The sequence below is a fragment of the Amblyraja radiata genome, chromosome 19 (assembly GCF_010909765.2).
Source record: "Amblyraja radiata isolate CabotCenter1 chromosome 19, sAmbRad1.1.pri, whole genome shotgun sequence".
Lineage (NCBI taxonomy): Eukaryota > Metazoa > Chordata > Chondrichthyes > Rajiformes > Rajidae > Amblyraja > Amblyraja radiata.
This window is the reverse complement of record NC_045974.1, coordinates 23,540,187-23,558,603: the sequence shown is the minus strand read 5'-3', so window position 1 is coordinate 23,558,603 and position 18,417 is coordinate 23,540,187. Positions and strand designations below refer to the sequence as shown.

Below are 18,417 nucleotides of genomic sequence, written 5' to 3'. Positions count from 1 at the left end.
ACGGGGTACTGATTGGGGATGATCAGCCATGATCACATTGAATGGCGGTGCTGGCTCGAAGGGCTGAATGGCCTACTCCTGCACCTATTGTCTATTGTCTATTGTCACCCAGAGAAAACCCCAATGGTCACAGGGAGAAATGTAACTTTGTAGAGACAGCACCCACAGTCAGGATCGAACCTGGGTCTCTGGTGCTGTAAGGCAGCAACTCTGCCACCGTGCCACCCAAATTATTATTACCACCTAATTATTATTATTATTATTATTATTACTGCCTAATTATTATTCTATTTATTACGATTTGCCCTGACCAGCTGCATATATGAAGATTCTTTTTTTCCATGTATTAAGAGACTTCTAAAATTAAATATTGATGAGCCATTTATTTGTGCTGCAGTACAGTCTGAGGAACAGTTACAAGGCAGGTTGAGAAGAAACATGGACCCACTGGACCTTAACAATAAAGTACAATGCTTTAAAGGAATATTTAAAAAACTCGTCAAATTGTTCCGTTAATAGTCAAGCTTAAAACGTGAAGTGAATTGAAAAATTGCCAAGAAGGAATACTTCTTAATCAGTAACAAGAATGTATTAACCACATCATATTTTTTTATTAGATTTTTTGTGTGGACAGATTGTCATTACAGGTTGGACTAAAACATACTTCAGCTTTAAACATTTACAACATTTTGCCTTTTATTTTGTTGCCCAGCATTACAAATGGAATTAGTTTGAACAGAATTATCTCTTCTGAATTATTTGTTTGTACATTAGATTGCATTTTAAAAGGTTCTTTGGGGAGAAAAAAATCAGTTTGCCGTTGAAAATCCTAAGCACGATAATATGAAACCTTTGTTTGCTGTCAACTGGTGACAGTATTACGGATCTTTAATATTTGCCAAAGGGCACCTGGGGCAGACAGATATAGGCATTGGGTGTTTTGCTAAGATTAATGGGATTTCCGTCCAGTCTAATTTGTTCAAGAGCCTTGCGAACATAATGAATGTCCTTCGAATTACAGAAAGTGTCATCATCAATCTGTTGTACATTGTTGTCCTGAAACATGAAAAGAAGATAAATTATTACCTTAGTTTAATACTAAGCAATCTTTGTTTAGTATTAATCAACTCTCCTCTTTATTTCCATTCATGGCAGTTTTGCGAGCTTTTACTAACCCCCATAAGACCATAAGACTTTAGACTTACAGCATGGAAACAGGCCCGTTGGCCCACCGAGCCCACGCCGACCAGCGATTACCCAGTACATTAACACTATCCAACACACACTGGCAACAAATTACATTTATTTTACTGAAGCCGATTAATTTACAAATTCGCATGTCTTTGGAGTGTGGGAGGAAACCGGAGCACCCGGAGTAAACCCTCGCGGTCACAGGAAGAATGTACAATCTCCGTACAGACAGCATCTATAGTCAGGATCGAACCCGGGTCTCTGGCGCTGAGACAGCAACTCCACCGCTGCGCCAACGTGCCGAATTTACAGTGGGCAATTGACCTACCAACACACGCATCTATTGGAGGTACGACCCACTTGGTAACGGGGAGAACGTATAAACTCCACACATAGAACCACTGGAGGTCGGGATCGAACCTGTGTTGCTGTAGCAGTGAGCTCCATTAGCTGCTGCACTATCCCATCCAATAGGCAGTTACTCCCTGAAATTCCCGCCGTTAACCTTATAACCAGACAGGAACGGATAGGAGAAGAATAGTTGGTGCATCTACCATGTCTCATAATGTTTTCTGATAGAGACCATGACACCAAGAGTCATACAGTGTGGAAATTGGCCCAACTTGCCCGCACCGACCAACTGTGCTTCTCCTTCCCGTTCCTGTCTGGTTATAAGGTTAAAGGTGATAATTTCAGGGAGTAATTGCCAGTTGGGTGGGATAGTGCAACAGCTAATGGAGCCCACTGCTACAGCAACATGGGTTCAAGCCCAGCCACCAGTGTTCTATGTGTGGAGTTTGTGCATTTGCCTGTCTACAGTGTACCCAATCTACACAGCCACGTTTGCCCCATATCTCTCTAAGCCTATCCTACCCATTTACCCGTCTATAGGTCTCTTAAATGTCACAATAGTACGTGCCTCAACTACCTCCTCCAGCAGCTCGTTCATTACACTCACCACCCTTTGTGTAAAAAAGTTAACCCAATGGTTCCGATTAAATCTTGCCCCCCCTCGCCTTAAACACATGTCCTCTGGTTCTCGATTCCCCTACTCTGGACAAGTGACTGTGCATGTACCTGATCTATTCCTCTCACGATTTTGTACACCTCTATAAGATCACCCCTCATCCTCCTGCACTCCAAGGAATAGAGTGTTAGCCTGCTATAACCTTTCCCTATATTGAGTCCTGGTAACATCCTCATAAACCTTCTCTTGATAGACACAAAACGTTGGAGTAACACAACGGGTCAGGCAGCATCTCTGGAGAAAAGGGTCAAGATCCTTCTTCAGATGTCTGGGTCAAGGGTCTTCATTCGAAATGTCACCCATTCCTTTTTGCTGCCTGACCCGCCGAATTACTCCAGCTTGATGTGTCTATCTTCGGTTTAAACCAACATCTGCAGTTTCTTCCTACACATTTTCTCTGCACCCTTTCCAGCTTGACAACATCTTTCCTAAAACATGGTGCCCAAAACTGAACACAATATTCTAAATGTGGCCTCACCAACATCTTATGTAACTGCAACATAACCTCCCAACTTCTATACTCAATACTCTGACTGATGAATCTGTATCCATGTTTAATCCAGCTTCTCCCACCACCCACCAACCAGCTCCGGAAATTGTTTGCACAAGGAACTGCAGGTGCTGGAATTGCAGTCACATCCATGGCAGTGTCCCGCCCCCACTTTGCTCCCAGCTTTCTCCCGACTTCTCCTCTCCTCCAAAAACTACAAACAGTCTGAAGAAGGGTCCCAACCAAAATGTCGCCTATCCATGACCTCCAGGGGTGCTGCCTGACCCACTGAGTTCCTCCAGCACTTTTCTTTGCTCAAGATTCAAACATCTGCAGTTTCTTGTTTTCTCCCCACACGTAGATTAAGATCAGGATCTCACTGGGAAAAAATAATAATGTTATAAATCTGTCCAGTCATTTCTTCATATTTGGCACCTTCCCACGACTGTGTTCTTTACAAAGAGAATTAAAGAGTGATTTTACTCTGTCCTTTACCAGGGATTTTCACGCTGATCACAAGAGATCTACAATATGCATGAAATATCTTTTTACCTGTAGATTGATAGAACGCAGGTTTTCAGGCAGAGGAAGTGGAACATAACTCAGTGCATTGCCAGCCAGGTACAGATACGCAAGGTTACTCATGTCCTGTAAAAAGAAGAAAATTAAATTGTGAGGAAAAAATTGTCCAACACAAGTAATTAGCACTATGCCACATAACCATATAACCTGGTTTTCTTAATGATGTTGGTTGAGAAATGAAATAAAGAACAGGAGAAAAGGGACTATTGCTCAGTAAAATAGCGTTACAGGATCTTTTATATCCAGCTGCCACTACAGTTGATGTCTCAGTGATGTTGTTAAACTGGAAAGGCTGCAGAAAATGTTTACGAGGTTGTTGCCAGGACTGCAGGGTCTGAGCTACAGGGAGAGGTTGAGCAGGCTAGGACTTTATTCCTTGGAGCGCAGGAGAATTAGCGGTGATCGTCTCGGGGTGTACAAAATCATGAGAGACGTTTAAGGAACATTTAGACCGGTACATGTATAGGACAGGTTTAGGGGGATAGGGGCCAAATGCAGTCAGGTAGGTCTAGTGTTGATGGGACATGTTAGTCGGTGTGGGCAAGTTGGGTCGAAGGGCCTGTTTCCAGGCTGCATGACTCTATGACAATGAATAGATAGGGTAAATGCACAGTCTTTTACCCAGAGTAGGGGAATCGAGAACCAGAGGATATAAGTTTGTTGAGGAGGGAAAGATTTAATAGGAACCTGAGGAGTAACTTTTTTACACAAAGGGTGATGGGTGTATGGAATGAGCTGTGGAGGTAGTTGATGCAGGGTCCATTGCAACGCTTAAGAAACATTTGGACGGGTGCATGGATAAGACAGGTTTAGAGGGATATGGGCTAAATGCAGGCAGGTGGGACTAGTGTAGACGGGGCACGTTGGTGGATTTGGGCAAGTTGGGCTGAAGGGCCTGTTTTCACGCTACATGACTGTGACCCTATGACGTGACCGAAGACAAGTTATAATATTAATCAATCCCGCAGTCAGGGAGAAAGCAAGGCGGCAACTACATTGACAAAGAATTCTTTGAAAGGGGCGAGTGTTTGCTATGATTAGACAGCAACTGTAGCATAGCTCAATCACATTATGTGTGGAGTTTATCAAGAGCAAAACTTGATTGAGAAAATATGGCAAAAACATAATTATTTTTGAAGTGTGACACTTCATGGGCAAATTTAGTTTAGTTTAGTTTATTGTCACATGTGCCGAGTTTGCATGCTAACCAGTCAGCCGAAAGACTATACATGATTACAATCGAGACGCCCATAGTGTACAGAATAAAGAGAATTACATTTCGTGCAAGATTAAATTGCAATAATATTGGAAAAGATCCGAGTAAGTAGAGGCGGCACAGTGGCACAGTGGTAGAGTTGCTGCCTCACAGCACCAGAGACCTGGGTTCAATCCTGACTACAGGTGCTGTCTGTGTTGGATTTTCCCCCGTGACCATGTGAGTTCCCTCTGGATGCTTTAATTTGCTCCCACATTCCAAAGACGCACAAGGTTTGGAGGTGAATTGGATTCTACAAATTATAAATTGTTCCTAGTGTGTAGGGTAGTGCTAGTGTAAGGGGTGATCGCTGGCCGGCTGAAGCGCCTGTTTCCACGCTGTAGGGGGCGCCGTCCTGTTGGGCATGGCTGCCCAGCCTGTAGCTGTCTGTCTTTTCACTTTGTACCTTTGTACCTTTGCACCTCTAAACTCAATTAAACGCAACTGGACTCACCTAAAGTCAACTCACCTAAACTATACTGAACCAAACCACACTAAACCAAACTCAACTAAATATTTAAAAGAAAAGATGTGTTTAATGTGTGTAATAATGACACTTACTTTGAATGCCTCTTTTTTTATCCCATTGCTGTGTAGTTTATTGTAACTTGCATCAATGTTGACCATAGATTTCGGCAGCTCAGGAAGCTGAACAAGTTCGTTAGAAGCGATCATTAGATCCGCCAAATCAGGCAGCTGTCTTAAAGCATCTTCATCGATTGAAGAGATCCTATTACCTGTTACGTCAATCCTCTTTAGATGATCTAAAATGACAATGCACTGTTAAAATACCGTGGAAAATAAAGCTTAATAATATCTTCATGAATCTTTATGTCAGCGGTCTTCTATTTAGGCTTTAGCCAAAGATTAAACATTTGAAATTAACCCGGAGGTAACACTAATAGGGGTTGCTCATGGCTAAACCTTTTCCCCGTTTGCAACAGTGGTAGAGTTGCTGCCTTACAGCCGGCAGAAACCCGGGTTCCATCCTGTCTGTAAGGAGTTTGTACGTTCCCCCCCTGACCACGTGTTTATTCTCTGGATGCTCCGGTTTACAGGTTTGTAGGTTAATTGGCTTCTGAAAATTGTAAAGTTGTCCCTAGTTCATAGGATAGTGCTAGTGTATGGGGTGATCGCTGGTTGGAGTAGACTCGGTGTGCCGATGGGCCTCTTTCTCAAACGTCTGAAGTCTAAAGGTAATATTACCACACAAGGAGGAATAAACATCAGATTCCGTCTCTATTTTGGAGGACTATTAAAATGCCTTTGCTTTTGCTTTTGGATTGTTTCTCCTCCCTGCACCCATATCGTATGCCCCGTTAGGTTGTGGGGAAGAGGTAACAGCGGGGAGTGAAATAAAGCCAAAGAGGGATTCATTCAAACACTGGGATGAGCTCAACAAAGGTAAATGCCTGCAAAACGTTAGAAATCTATGCTGTCTAGTTCTTCAGCACAAAGATCCACCAAAGCAATGTCAGACGGGGGTGGAAGATTGCAACCTTCGCATGGTCCGCACTGTTTCGACGGATGTAATCAACCCGGCGTGCAAATCAAATAACATCAAATAGAACAAGTTGTCCTACAACTTTAGGCTGTGCACGCCATACGCAAGAAGAAGTATCAGACTAATTTTCAGCTTTATCACGTGCTATTTCCAACATTATCTGTAAAATGTGTAACTGAAGGCATAAAGCAAATTAACATCATTAATTTTTTTTTAACTCAGTCAATGTTATGGGACAAGAAAGACATTTTTGTCTACAGAGAGACAGGAATCAGTTTAGTTGTTGGTCTGTCACTTGGTAAAAACATCAAACTCATGAGTGTGTACAACTAATATGGGGAATCGCATGACATGTGGCACTTTTGATATGGAAGGTGCATCAGGAACACTGCTGGAAGAATCGGCCATGTTTCTGGTTAGTTTCAGTTTCAGTTTAATTTAATGTCACGTCTACCAAGGTACAGTGAAAAGCTTTTTGTCTGATAATGTGCGTTTAATATACTTAAATATTTCTCTGGTGATTCTAAATGAAAGGTAGAGCTTTCAATTTCCACTTTTATTTATAACAATGTAGTTAATCTGTATTTGAGCTCTGTCTTCATGGGAAGGTGGTATTTCTGGTCGGGACCCTTCTTCAGATTGATTAGGTGGGGGTGTGGGGAAGAAAGCTAGGAGAGAGGAGAGGCCGGACAAAGTGTGGCAGGTAATAGGTGGACACAGGCGAGGGGGGTTTTGATAGGCAGATGGTTGGAACCAGAGCCAGAGATTAAAACAGAAGGCGGGAGACAGATTGATTAAAACGGGGTCTCGACCTGAAACGTCAACTATCCATTTCCCTCAGAGATGCTGCCTAACCTGCTGAGTTACTCCAGCACTTTGTGTCTTCTTTTTTGCATTAACCAGCATCTGCAGCTCTTAGTTTCTACTTGTAGCATTCATTTATAGTTGACCTGAATCCTAATTTGATTTATTGAAGACATTCGTCGTGCCCTGGAAGTTAAGGTTCATCTCTAACAGTAAAAGGACAAACATTACAGGTCCGCCATCATTTTCCCAGCATCCTTGGTTCCAGACCCTTGCTGGACTATCCACTTTGTTGGACCGACAGAGGTCACGGCCTCCAAGAGGAGTTGAGATCCCGGATCGCAAAGTTATCCTCTGAGGTCGTCTGGGGGAATGGATCTGCCTGCTTTAACCGGGCTGGGGTTCCAGAGCCCCAGCCGCATGGGGCAAATTAGACCCGCTGATTGGCCGCGGATGTCCCGATGAGGTTGACATCAACCGCATCATCCGACCTAGGCGCCACATTTTTGGGGGGATTTCAAGTGCGCTCTTGTAATTTCATAGGATTAAAGGAGTTGCCGAACCACCAGTTGCCTGAAAATCAGTGGTGGACCCGTACACAATCAACATTTACACCTGAAACTGAAATGGGGACTTGTCATCCATAATAATAAGCTTGAAACTCCGCACAGTCATACTTAGCCCAGCAAAGTCCCCTTTCTTTACGCTTGTGATCTTGTTGAAGCGTGCGTAGAAGTGTGTGGTGTCCTTCGGCAGAGGAGGTATACTTTCGATGTCCGTATCATCACAGTAGACCGACCCACTCAAGCACGTACACTGGAGGCATGTTGGAAGACCTTGGAAATAATGTAAAAAGGAGATAAGATTGTAATAGTATATTCTGACAATTCCACGATAAGATTGAAGTGCATTTCACCAGATTAGAAATTGTTCAAGAAATTATGGTCATCTCATTCTGATTGTGACAGTCAATGTAGAGCAAGACTAATTGTGAGGTTCAAAAACCAGTGTTGTCAGATTTGCCTGTGTAATATACAGTAACATTGAGACTGACTGAACGCAAAGCAGTACAGCACAGGGACAGGCCCTTCAGCCCACAATGTTAGTGTTGAACATCATGCTAAGTCATACAGAAAACCAAGTTAAACCGAGTCAATGTAACCCCCCCCTCCCCACAATCAGTCTGCACAAGAGCTTTGACCTGAAACATCACCTTTCCATGTTCTCCAGTGGGTGCTGCCTGACCCACTGATTTATTCCAACACTTTGTCTTTTTTTTTGTAAACCGGCATCTGCAGTTCCTTGTGTCTACTACATTTGAGGAATACACTGACTTCGAGCCTCTATGGAGAACACAGCACAGGAACGGGCCCTTCGGGTCACAATGTTTGGGCCAAACATGATGTCAAGTTATACTGATCTCATCTGTACATGATCCATATCACTCCATTCCCTGCCTCCACCACAATCCGTGAGACAGCACGGTGGCGCAGCAGTAGAGTTGCTGCCTTACAGCACCAGAGACACAGGTTTGATCCTGACTACGGATGCTGCCTGTGTGGAGTCTGTACGTTCTTCCTGTTACCGCGTGGGCTTTCTCCTAGGCTCCGCTTTCCTCCCACATTCCAAAGTTGTGCAGGTTTGTTAGGTAACTGACTTCTGTAAATTATCCCTAGTGTGTAGGATAGAACTAGTGTATGGGTGATCGCTGGTGGGCGTGGACTCGGTGGGCCGAAGGGCCTGTTTCCATGCTCCATCTCTAAACTAACCCCCCCGGCAATGTGTTCCAGGCCCCCACCACTCTCTGTATAAATAACTTGGTCCCCACATCTCCATTAAACTTCCCCCCTCTCACCTTATAGCTATGCCCTCTAGTGTTGGCCATTTCTGTCCTGGGGGAAAGGTTTTGACTATTTACCCTATCTATGCCTCTCATAATTTTATATCTTGGTTTAGTTTAGTTTAGTTTATATTGTCATATGTACCAAGGTACAGTGAAAAGCTTGTTTGTTGTGTGCTATCCAATCAGCGGAAAGACTATACATGATTACAATTAAGCCATCCCACAGTGTACAGATACAGGATAAAGGGAATAACGTTTAGTGCAAGATCAAGTCCAGTAAAGTCCGATCAAAGATAGACCGAGGTAGATGGTGGCTCAGGACCGCTCTCTAGTTGTTGGTAGGATGGTTCAGTTGCCTGATAACAGCGGTCTTGGTGGTCTTGACCATTGATAGTGTGATAGACCACTGATAATGGTGGTCTTGATGAGGCAGCATGAGGTGTAAGTGGAGTCAATGGAAAGGAGGTCGGTTTGTGTGATGTTCTGGGCTGCGTCCACAATTCTCTGCAATATCTTGCGGTTTTGGATGGAGCTGTTCCCAAACAATGCTGTGATGCAAACTGATAACATAATGTAAACAACACTCTTCCAGCTCCAGAAGAATGTTGCTGGTGAGTGAATGCTTGTTGCAAATGTAGTTATTGCGCGAGGAGGGAATGGGGATGTGGTGAGGTCCGGGTGAAGAATAAGGAGTCACAAGTGATTGTAGATGCTAGAATCTTGAGCATATAAACAAGGTTCTGGAAGAACTCAGCGGGCCAGGCAGCATCCATGGAGAGAAATGGACAGCCAACGTTGAGGCTGGTGAAGAACAATGCTCACTAGAGACATGTTTTGATCAAAGGAGTGATGAAAAACACCAGGGACAACACCAGGAGTTCCTGGCTGGAAGTTGCTGGTGGTGTCTCCGTAAGGTTATGTGAAAGCTCGGAAGGACTGTAATTTGTGGAAGCTATTAATACAGGCAAATAACTGTCCTGTTTTGCCTATACAGGTGGGCTGAAGGAAAATTAGGTGACTTCTCTCCTTGGACAGGGAGCTCTGGTGACCTTCCGAATGCCACATTGGGCAGCATAGTGTGGAATGTGGCTACAATCAACAACAGCAGCCTAAAATGAGTCTGGGAATCTGAAATGGATGAGGACCTTGGTTCACACGTGCAAAGCAGCCAGGTCACATGTGGTTCTCATCTCGATGGAGATTGAGGAAGCAGAACAGGAGGAACTCAGTTTATAAAACCTGGTTGTTTAGGATTTAAAGTTCATAGGTTCATAGGTCATAGGAGCATAATTAGGCCATTTGGTCCATCAAGTCTACTCCACCATTCAATCATGGCTGATCTATCTCTCCCTCTCAACTCCATTATCCTGCCTTCTCCCCCTAACCTTTGACATCCTAACTAATCACGAACCTGTCAATCTCCGCCATAAAAATACCCATTGACTTGGACTCCACACTGTCTGTGGCAATTAATTCCACAGATTCACCACCCTCTAACTAAAGACATTTCTCCTCATCTCCATTCAAAAGGTGTGTCCTTTCATTAGTGTTTAGAGATACAGCATGTAAACAGGCCCTTCTGCTCACCAAGTCCCCACTGACCAATGATCACTCATTCACACTACTTCTACGTAGTCCAACTTTTATATCGCCTCCCTACACACTAGGGACAATTTGCAGAGGCTAATTAGAAGCTAATGAAGAAGTGCTCCGACCGCGGGGCCTGTGGACTTGGCATCATGAAGCCATGGTCTCCGGTAGGAAGAGGCCGATACGGGAATTCCAAGAATTCCAAGAATTGAGTGCTCCGATCCTTCTGGACGTCGGAGTCTCGATCATCCTGGCGAGAGGGCCTGTACATCGGGCCGTCCGTAGCGGTGACTGCGGGGGGTTCAGGGCCCCGACCACGGGTGAACAGGAGGAAGATTGACTTTTGTGCCTTCCATCACAGTGGGAAGTGCTGGCTCCACTGAAGGTGGATGTTTATGTTGAAATGTTTATGTTGTGTTCTTTCTTCCTTGCTAGGAGAGGACTGCTCATCCACCTAGCTTACTTACAAGTAAAACTGCATCATGATGAATGGCCAACACAGCACCAGGGTTTCAGCCCCTGATTATACTACATCAACGCTCTGGTCAGAGCTAGCACGCTAGCTGGGGATGGTAGAGGCAGGACATCATAAAGCAGAGATAGATAGATAGATAGATAGATAGATAGATAGATAGATAGATAGATAGATAGATAGATAGATAGATAGATAGATAGATAGATAGATAGATAGATAGAGATAGATATAGATAGAGATATAGATAGATAGAGATAGATAGAGATAGATAGAGATAGAGATAGAGATAGAGATAGAGAGAGAGAGAGAGAGAGAGAGAGAGAGAGAGAGAGAGAGAGAGAGAGAGAGATAGAGATAGAGATAGAGATAGAGATAGAGATAGAGATAGAGATAGAGATAGAGATAGAGATAGAGATAGAGATAGAGATAGAGATAGAGATAGAGATAGAGATAGAGATAGAGATAGAGATAGAGATAGAGATAGAGATAGATAGATAGATAGATAGATAGATAGATAGATAGATAGATAGATAGATAGATAGAAAGAAAGAAAGATAGAAAGGTAGAAAGAAAGAATTAACCTACATACCTGCACGTCTTTGGGATGTGGGAGGAAACCGGAGCACCAGTTATGTTATGAGTATATAAGAATAATAATTTTTCAGACCAGTGAGGTTAAAAATGTCACTGCTGATGAAATTTACATTTCCTACGAAGAATGTGGGAGGACAATTTGGTTTGGTTTGGTTTAGTTTTGTTTATTATTGTCACGCATACCGAGGTACAGTGAAAAACGTTTGCTTGCATGCTATCCAGTCAATTGGAAATCCTGTCAAAATGAAGCAGTGCAGGGCTGAATTTCTCAGGGGGGATTTAGACACCCAGTAATATGTGCAAAATTGCTGTTTCCCTTCTTAACCCAATTTTCAGCTGCAAAGCATAATTTTCATGGAGTTGTATAATTGAATTTCCAGGGCTATGTGTGCCGAGTCATACAGCATGGAAATTGGCCCTTCTGCCCACCTAGCCCATACCGCCCAACATGCCCCATCTACACTAGTCCCACCTGGCTGCATTTGCCCCATATCCCTCTAAACCTATCCTATCCATGTACCTTCTCTAAATGTTTTTAAACGTTGTGATAGCACCTGCCCCAACTACCTCCTCAGGCAGCTCGTTCCATAATACGTACCTGCCTTAGTGTAAAAAAAGTTGCCCCTCAGGTTCCCATTAGATCTTTCTCCCCTCACCTTAAACCTCTGTCCTCTGGTTTTCATTAATTGGGCATTCTTTGACCTAGAATACCCCTACTCTGGGTAAAAGACACTGTGCATCTACCCTGTCTCTCTCACAGCGTGGAAACGGGCCCTTCGGCCCAACTTGACCACAGAGGCCAATATGTCCCATCTACACTAGTCCCACCTGTGGTGTTTGGCCCATATCCCTCTTAACACGTCCTATCCATGTAATCCATATATCTCATGATCCTATATAAAATACATGTGGCTGGAATTGTGCAGGGAATAGTAGATTTTGCAGATTTTTTTTTTGAAAAGCACCAGATGATTTAATGTAGAATAGTTACAGTATGTCTTTTAGTTGAATACTGACTCCTTGTATAGTGTGGTTAACAATTTACTTTGGCTCTGTCACTGCAGAATTTCTCTCCTGTTGGAAACAACACAAGGTAGCTCCAAGCCCTCTACATTATTACGTAATTAACATTTTCAGAAGAAATAATGGAGAATTTTAATGAAGATATCTCTGCATTTTATAATTGGGACAGTTTTCACTGTACCCCTATTTGAACCAGGAATATTACATAACTATGGACTACTAATGTCCAAGTATTAATCTTTTCCTGCAATGTGGAATGTTGGGTTTGGATTCTATCTGATTGGTATGCCATGTGTATATCCAACGTCTGGAACTGTTGATCCAATTTAAAGTTTTATGGGTAGTCTTTGTCTGCTGTGGTTACATTATAGACACTGGAAAAATCACACACTGTGGTGAAGAATTTAGGGGGGAAAGTTATTTTCGCGCCAAAATTACAAAGAGAGGATTACAAAGGTTTCTCTGTCACTTCTAACTAACATCTGACCTTTCTGTCCTGGGCATCCTCCACTGTCAGAGTGAGGCCACGTGCAAATTGTGCAAAAATCTGTAAAATTTACTATTCCCTGCACCTCATATTTCGCTTGGGCAGCTTACAACCCAGCGGTATGAATATTGATTTCTCTCATTTAAAGCAACGCATTCCCTCTCTCTCTCTGTACCTCCTCCACCATACCTGTCCTGCTAGTTTCACTGCTTACATCAATTTGTTAATGCCTCTTCCACAGCCAACAATGGACCTTTGTGGGCTCCACCTTTCCTGGCTCTGATTGGTTCTGAACCTTTCAATATCTCTAGTTTCCCTCTCCCCTGACTCAGTCTGAAGGATCTCGACCCGAAGCGTAACCTATTTTTTTCTCCAGAGATGCTGCCCGACCCAGTGACTTGGTGCAGCATTTTGTGTTTAGCTACATTGAAATAAATAACTATTTGTGATGTATTGCAGCAATTTAAAAAGTAATACATTTAGTATAAGTTTAGCTTAGTTTAGAGATACAGCGCGGAAACAGGCTTGTCAGCTCACTGATTCTGTGCCGACCAGCGATCCCCGTGAACCAGCACCATCCTACACACACTAGGGACAATTTACAATTATACCAAGCCAATTAACCTGCAAAACCTGTACGTCTTTGGAGTGTTTGAGGAAACCAGAGCACCTGGAGAAAACCCACGCAGGTCACGGGGAGAACGTACAAACTCCATACAGTCAGCACCTGTAGTCAGGAGGATCGAACCTGGATCTCTGGCGCTGTGAGGCAGCAACTCCACCACTGCGCCACCGTTCTGCAATTTTTTCTTAGTTCCAGCTAATTTTCTACTTAATTTAGTTTAGTTTAACAGTCCAGCTTTGTTGAAGTTAGTCTTACATTTACAATGTTGTAAAAGAATACTGAGAATATAATTTGGGGCAATCATCCAACATTCCATGAAGTGCAAACAGACCCAGATTGTGAATAGAAACTCATTCTGTTCCCGCTACAAACCTTCTTTCGATTCAGGGCCAAGAAGGCCAGGCACACTCGGAGCACCAGGATCCAAAGGTCCATAGGGAGACTCTTCCTCCTCATAGCCACTGCCATAGGTTTCAAACACACTGTTCTCGGAAGGGTCCAGCCTACCGACTTCCACCTTATGATTGAAAAGTTAAAGATTTATATATATACACACAACGGCAATCAAAGCAAAATGTAGAAACAAAGAACTGCAGATGCCGGTTTATACTAAAGATAGACACAAAGTGCTGGAGTAACTCAGCGGTTCAGGCAGCATCTCTGGAGAAAAAGGATGGGAATGATGACTGATGGGAGAAGGGTCCCAAGAAGAAACGTCACCTATTCCTTTTTCTCCCGAGATGCTGCCAGACCCGCTGAGTTACTACAGCACTTTGTGTCCATCTTTGGCAATCAAGGGAAATCCCTTTTAGTGAATCTACCACGTTCTACCACACGAGGGCTCTGGAGACTGAAACTCTCAAAAGTTCTTGAAAGTTTATTACAAACATACGAGCTAATTAATGAAAGACCTTATCTTGTTTGAATGTTAACCATTTGTTCGATCTCTGAGAAGTTATACAGTATTTGTAATTAAAAAACCCTGGGTACGATCTTTGTTATTGTTTTCTCTTTCATCAGCTGTGTTTCAATAGGTACTTTCTGGTTTTTTAGACTTTCGAGATACAGCGCAGAACCAGGCCCATCGGCACACTGAGTCTGCGTAACCAGCAATCACGCCATACAGTAGCGCTATCCTACACACTAGGGAGAATTTACAGCTTACCAAAGCCAATTAATCTACAAAACCTGTACGTCTTTGGAGTGTGGGAGGAAACCGGAGTAACTGGAGTAAACCCACGTGGTCACAGGGAGAAGGTACAAACTTTGTACAGACAGCACCCGTAGTCAGGAGCGAACCCGAATCTCTGGCACTGAGGAAGCAACTCTACTGCTGCGCCACTGTTCCGCCCTATTGAAAGGATATTGCAAAACTACAAACTTACTAATGAAAGAACAAATATTGTTTTGATGCCAACCATATGAGAACATATATTTGGAATTAAAATACAGTGACTTCGATCTTTGCTATGTTTTCCTCTTTCGTCAACTGTCTTTCAATAGGTGGCTTCTGGATCTTGAGGCAAAAGGATGTGGATTCATGACGTACCACAACTATTTTATAGCCTTTATATGACAACGTGCTTCCTGAATTTTTTTCCTGAATGCCCAGGATCTAGTTTAAAGTTCAAGTGAGTTTATTGTCATGTGTCCCTGATAGGACAATGACATTTTTGCTTTGCTTCAGCACAACAGAACATAGTAGCATTGACTACAAAACAGATCAGTGTGTCCATATACCATTATATAAATATACACACACATGAATGAATTGTGATATATAAATAGATTCATCTAACAATTTCTCTATAACTTTCCTACCTAATTTTTAATTCTGAAACACCCTGATTTATCTTTTGTACTCAAAGAAATGCTCGCCAATATTATGACATAGTTGGGTGGCGAAGATGGTGTGTGGTATACTTGCCATCGTTGCTAGGAGCATTGAGAATAAGAGTCAGGAAGTTATAACGCAGCTCCATAAACTTGGTTAGGCCGCACTAGGAGTATTGCGTGCAGTTCTGGTCGCCCCATTACAGCAAAGAAGTGGGGGGTTTGGAGAGTGCGCTGAGGAGGTTTCCCAGAATGCTGCCTGGATTAAAGAGTTTCAGCTACAGGGAGAGAGTGGATAGGCTTGGATTGTTTGGAACATTGGAGGTTGAGTGGAGGCTTGATAGAAGTGTATAAAATGATGAGAGGTGTAACAATTTACTATAGGGTATATAGGGTAGAATCCTATCCCCAGGGTGGAACTGTCCAACACTAGAAGGCATAGCTTTAAGGTGAGAGGGGGAAGGTTTAATGGAGATGTGCAGAGCAAGTTTTTTTTACACAGAATGGTGGGGGTCTGAAGGGGTGGTGGCGGAGGCAGATATAATAGTAGTGCATAGGAGGCTTTTAGATAGGCACATGAAAGTGTAGGAAATAAAAGGATATGGATAATGTACAGGCCGATGAGATCAGTTTAACTAGGCATCAAGTACAGCACAGACACTGTGGGCCGAATGGACAGTTGATGTGCTGTACTGTTCTATGTTCTCCGTAGGAAACGGAAGCTTCAGTGTGTCACACAACACATGGTAGAAACGAGGAACTGCAGATGCTGGTATACGATAAAAGACAGAGTGCTGGAGTAACTCAGCTGGTCAGAGAACATGAGCAGGTGACGTTTCAGGTCAGGACCCTTCTTCAGACTGATTGTAGGGGGGTGGAGGTGTGGATAAGAAAGCTGCAATAGAGGAGAGGCAGGACAAAGTGTGGCCAGTTATAGGTGAACACATACGAGGAGGAGGTTTGGATAAAGTCAAAATAAGTCAAAATGATTGAAGAGATGCGAATTGTGAAGCCAGAGGAAGGAATGTCAGTGGAACGAGAGTGAAGGGGAATGAGACTGATGGTGGGATCATGTTGGAGGTGATGGAAATGTCGGAGGATGATGTGTTGGATGCAGAGGCTGGTGGGATGTAAGGAGTAGTCTTCAATATGCAGTCCTGGACCTTGAGATGTGCAACTTGTGGCTACTGACAGCTTCATGCACTGGAGGATCAGCAGGTTTTGGGCAAATCTGAGAGCACGTTTCACCGAGCAACAGTTAATGTTTGTATCAGTGTCTCTCTGAGAACAATCTACAAAGCAGAGAGTCCTGTGTTACACACCCATATAGGATGCATAGAACATAGCCATGATCATATTGAATGGCGGTGCAGGCTCGAAGGGCCGAATGGCCTACTCCTGCACCTATTTTCTATGTTTCTATAGAACAGCACAGCACAGGAGCAGGCCTTTCATAATGATATCCAGAACTGACTACATCTAATGCATGTGGTATTCAAGGCAGCACAGTGGCGCAGCAGTAGAGTTGCTGTCTTACAGTGCCAGAGACCCACGTTCGATCCTGACTACAGGTGCTGTCTGTACAGAGTTTATACATTCTCCCTGTGACATGTGAGTTTTCTCCAGGTGCTTCAGTTGGAACATCCCAAAGACAATTGGCTTCTGTTAATTGTAAAATTGTCACTTGTGTGCTGGAGTGTTATGCCCCTGTCCCACTTGGGAAACCTGAACGGAAACCTCTGGAGACTTTGCGCCCCACCCAAGGTTTCCGTGCGGTTCCCGGAGGTTCCCGGAGGTTTTTGTCAGTCTCCCTACCTGCTTCCACTACCTGCAACCTCCGGCAACCACCTGCAACCTCCGGGAACCGCACGGAAACCTTGGGTGGGGCGCAAAGTCTCCAGAGGTTTCCATTCAGGTTTCCTAAGTGGGACAGGGGCATTAGTCTATAGGATGATTACTGGTCGGCACAGACTCAGTGGGCCAAAGGGCCTGCTTCCACACTGTTTCCTCTAAAGTCTAAATTCCAAACTGAGCAGTCCCAACCACAGAGAAGACACAGGAATAAGTTCAACTCAAAAAAGGCTTTGACTAGAATCATGATAACAAGAGTACAAAGCTCTGTATAAGGGAGAAAAATCCAAGACCGAGCAAAGATACTGCAGAAACCGCAAACATCAGAACTTGAATAGGGAACTCAATTAACATGAATGATAATGACACACAGGTGAAAATACTTAAACATAAACCAAAACACAATCTATGCCACCATCACTAGTTAGTAGGGGGAAATTAGTGGACATTAGACAGGAGCAGATTTGGCTTTGACAGGTTGGGGCCATGGATAGGATCTTACAATCTACTCAAACAGCGAGGTGAGTTCTGAATTTTTGCGTAACTTTGTTGGAGCCAATATGTGGTGACACTTGTTCACTGCCTGGGTGAGGTCTGCCACATGATTTTGCTATGTTGTGTGTACAACAAAGCATTTCACTGTACCTAGGTACATGTGTCATTGAAGTATCATTGAATAAAGTATTATTGAATCTTTTCCTTCCCCTTCTGTGTGTAGGTGAACGTTAAAATGTTCATTCCTCATGGGTTCTGCCAACCAGCGGTAGAGAGTTTTGCACATCTTATGTAGGATATATATTTAAAAAATAAGTATTTTCAGGAGTTAGTTAATGGGGAGTGGAAATGAAAAGCTCTATTGGAGATCTGGTCTAGGGATGAAGGGCAGAATAGCCTTCTTTGGTGTTAGATGGTTCTATGATTCTGACTGGCTATAGGCTGATCATTAGATATTTTTTAGACTTTAGACCGAGTCTGTGCTGACCAGCGATCACCCCGTACACTGGTACTATCCTACACACTAGGGACAATTTACATTTTTTTAACTGAAGCCAATTAAGCTACAAACCTGTACATCTTTGGAATGTGGGAGGGAACTGGAGCACCTAGAGAAAACCCATGTGGTCACAGGGCGAACGTACAAACTCCGCACAGGCATTGCTCATAGTCAAAATGGTGGAGCAGACTTAATGGGCCAAATGGCCCAATTCTGCTCCTATGTTTTATGGTTTAATGGATCCAATTA

General features: G+C 43.4%; 1 protein-coding gene across 2 annotated transcripts in view; it reads right to left on the bottom strand.

Moving 5' to 3' along the window:
* Window positions 1-368: 368 nt before the first annotated feature.
* Window positions 369-18,417, bottom strand: part of epyc (epiphycan) — a 29,359-nt gene continuing 11,310 nt past the window's right edge. For both annotated transcript variants that reach the window (XM_033038035.1, XM_033038036.1), the window contains exons 3-7: window positions 13,863-14,007; window positions 7,531-7,689; window positions 5,107-5,309; window positions 3,261-3,356; window positions 369-1,056 (exon numbers count right to left, since the gene is read on the bottom strand). In XM_033038035.1, the coding sequence (XP_032893926.1) occupies window positions 889-1,056; window positions 3,261-3,356; window positions 5,107-5,309; window positions 7,531-7,689; window positions 13,863-14,007 (771 nt within the window). In that variant the 3' untranslated portion in view covers window positions 369-888. The remainder of the gene's footprint in view (window positions 1,057-3,260; window positions 3,357-5,106; window positions 5,310-7,530; window positions 7,690-13,862; window positions 14,008-18,417) is intronic.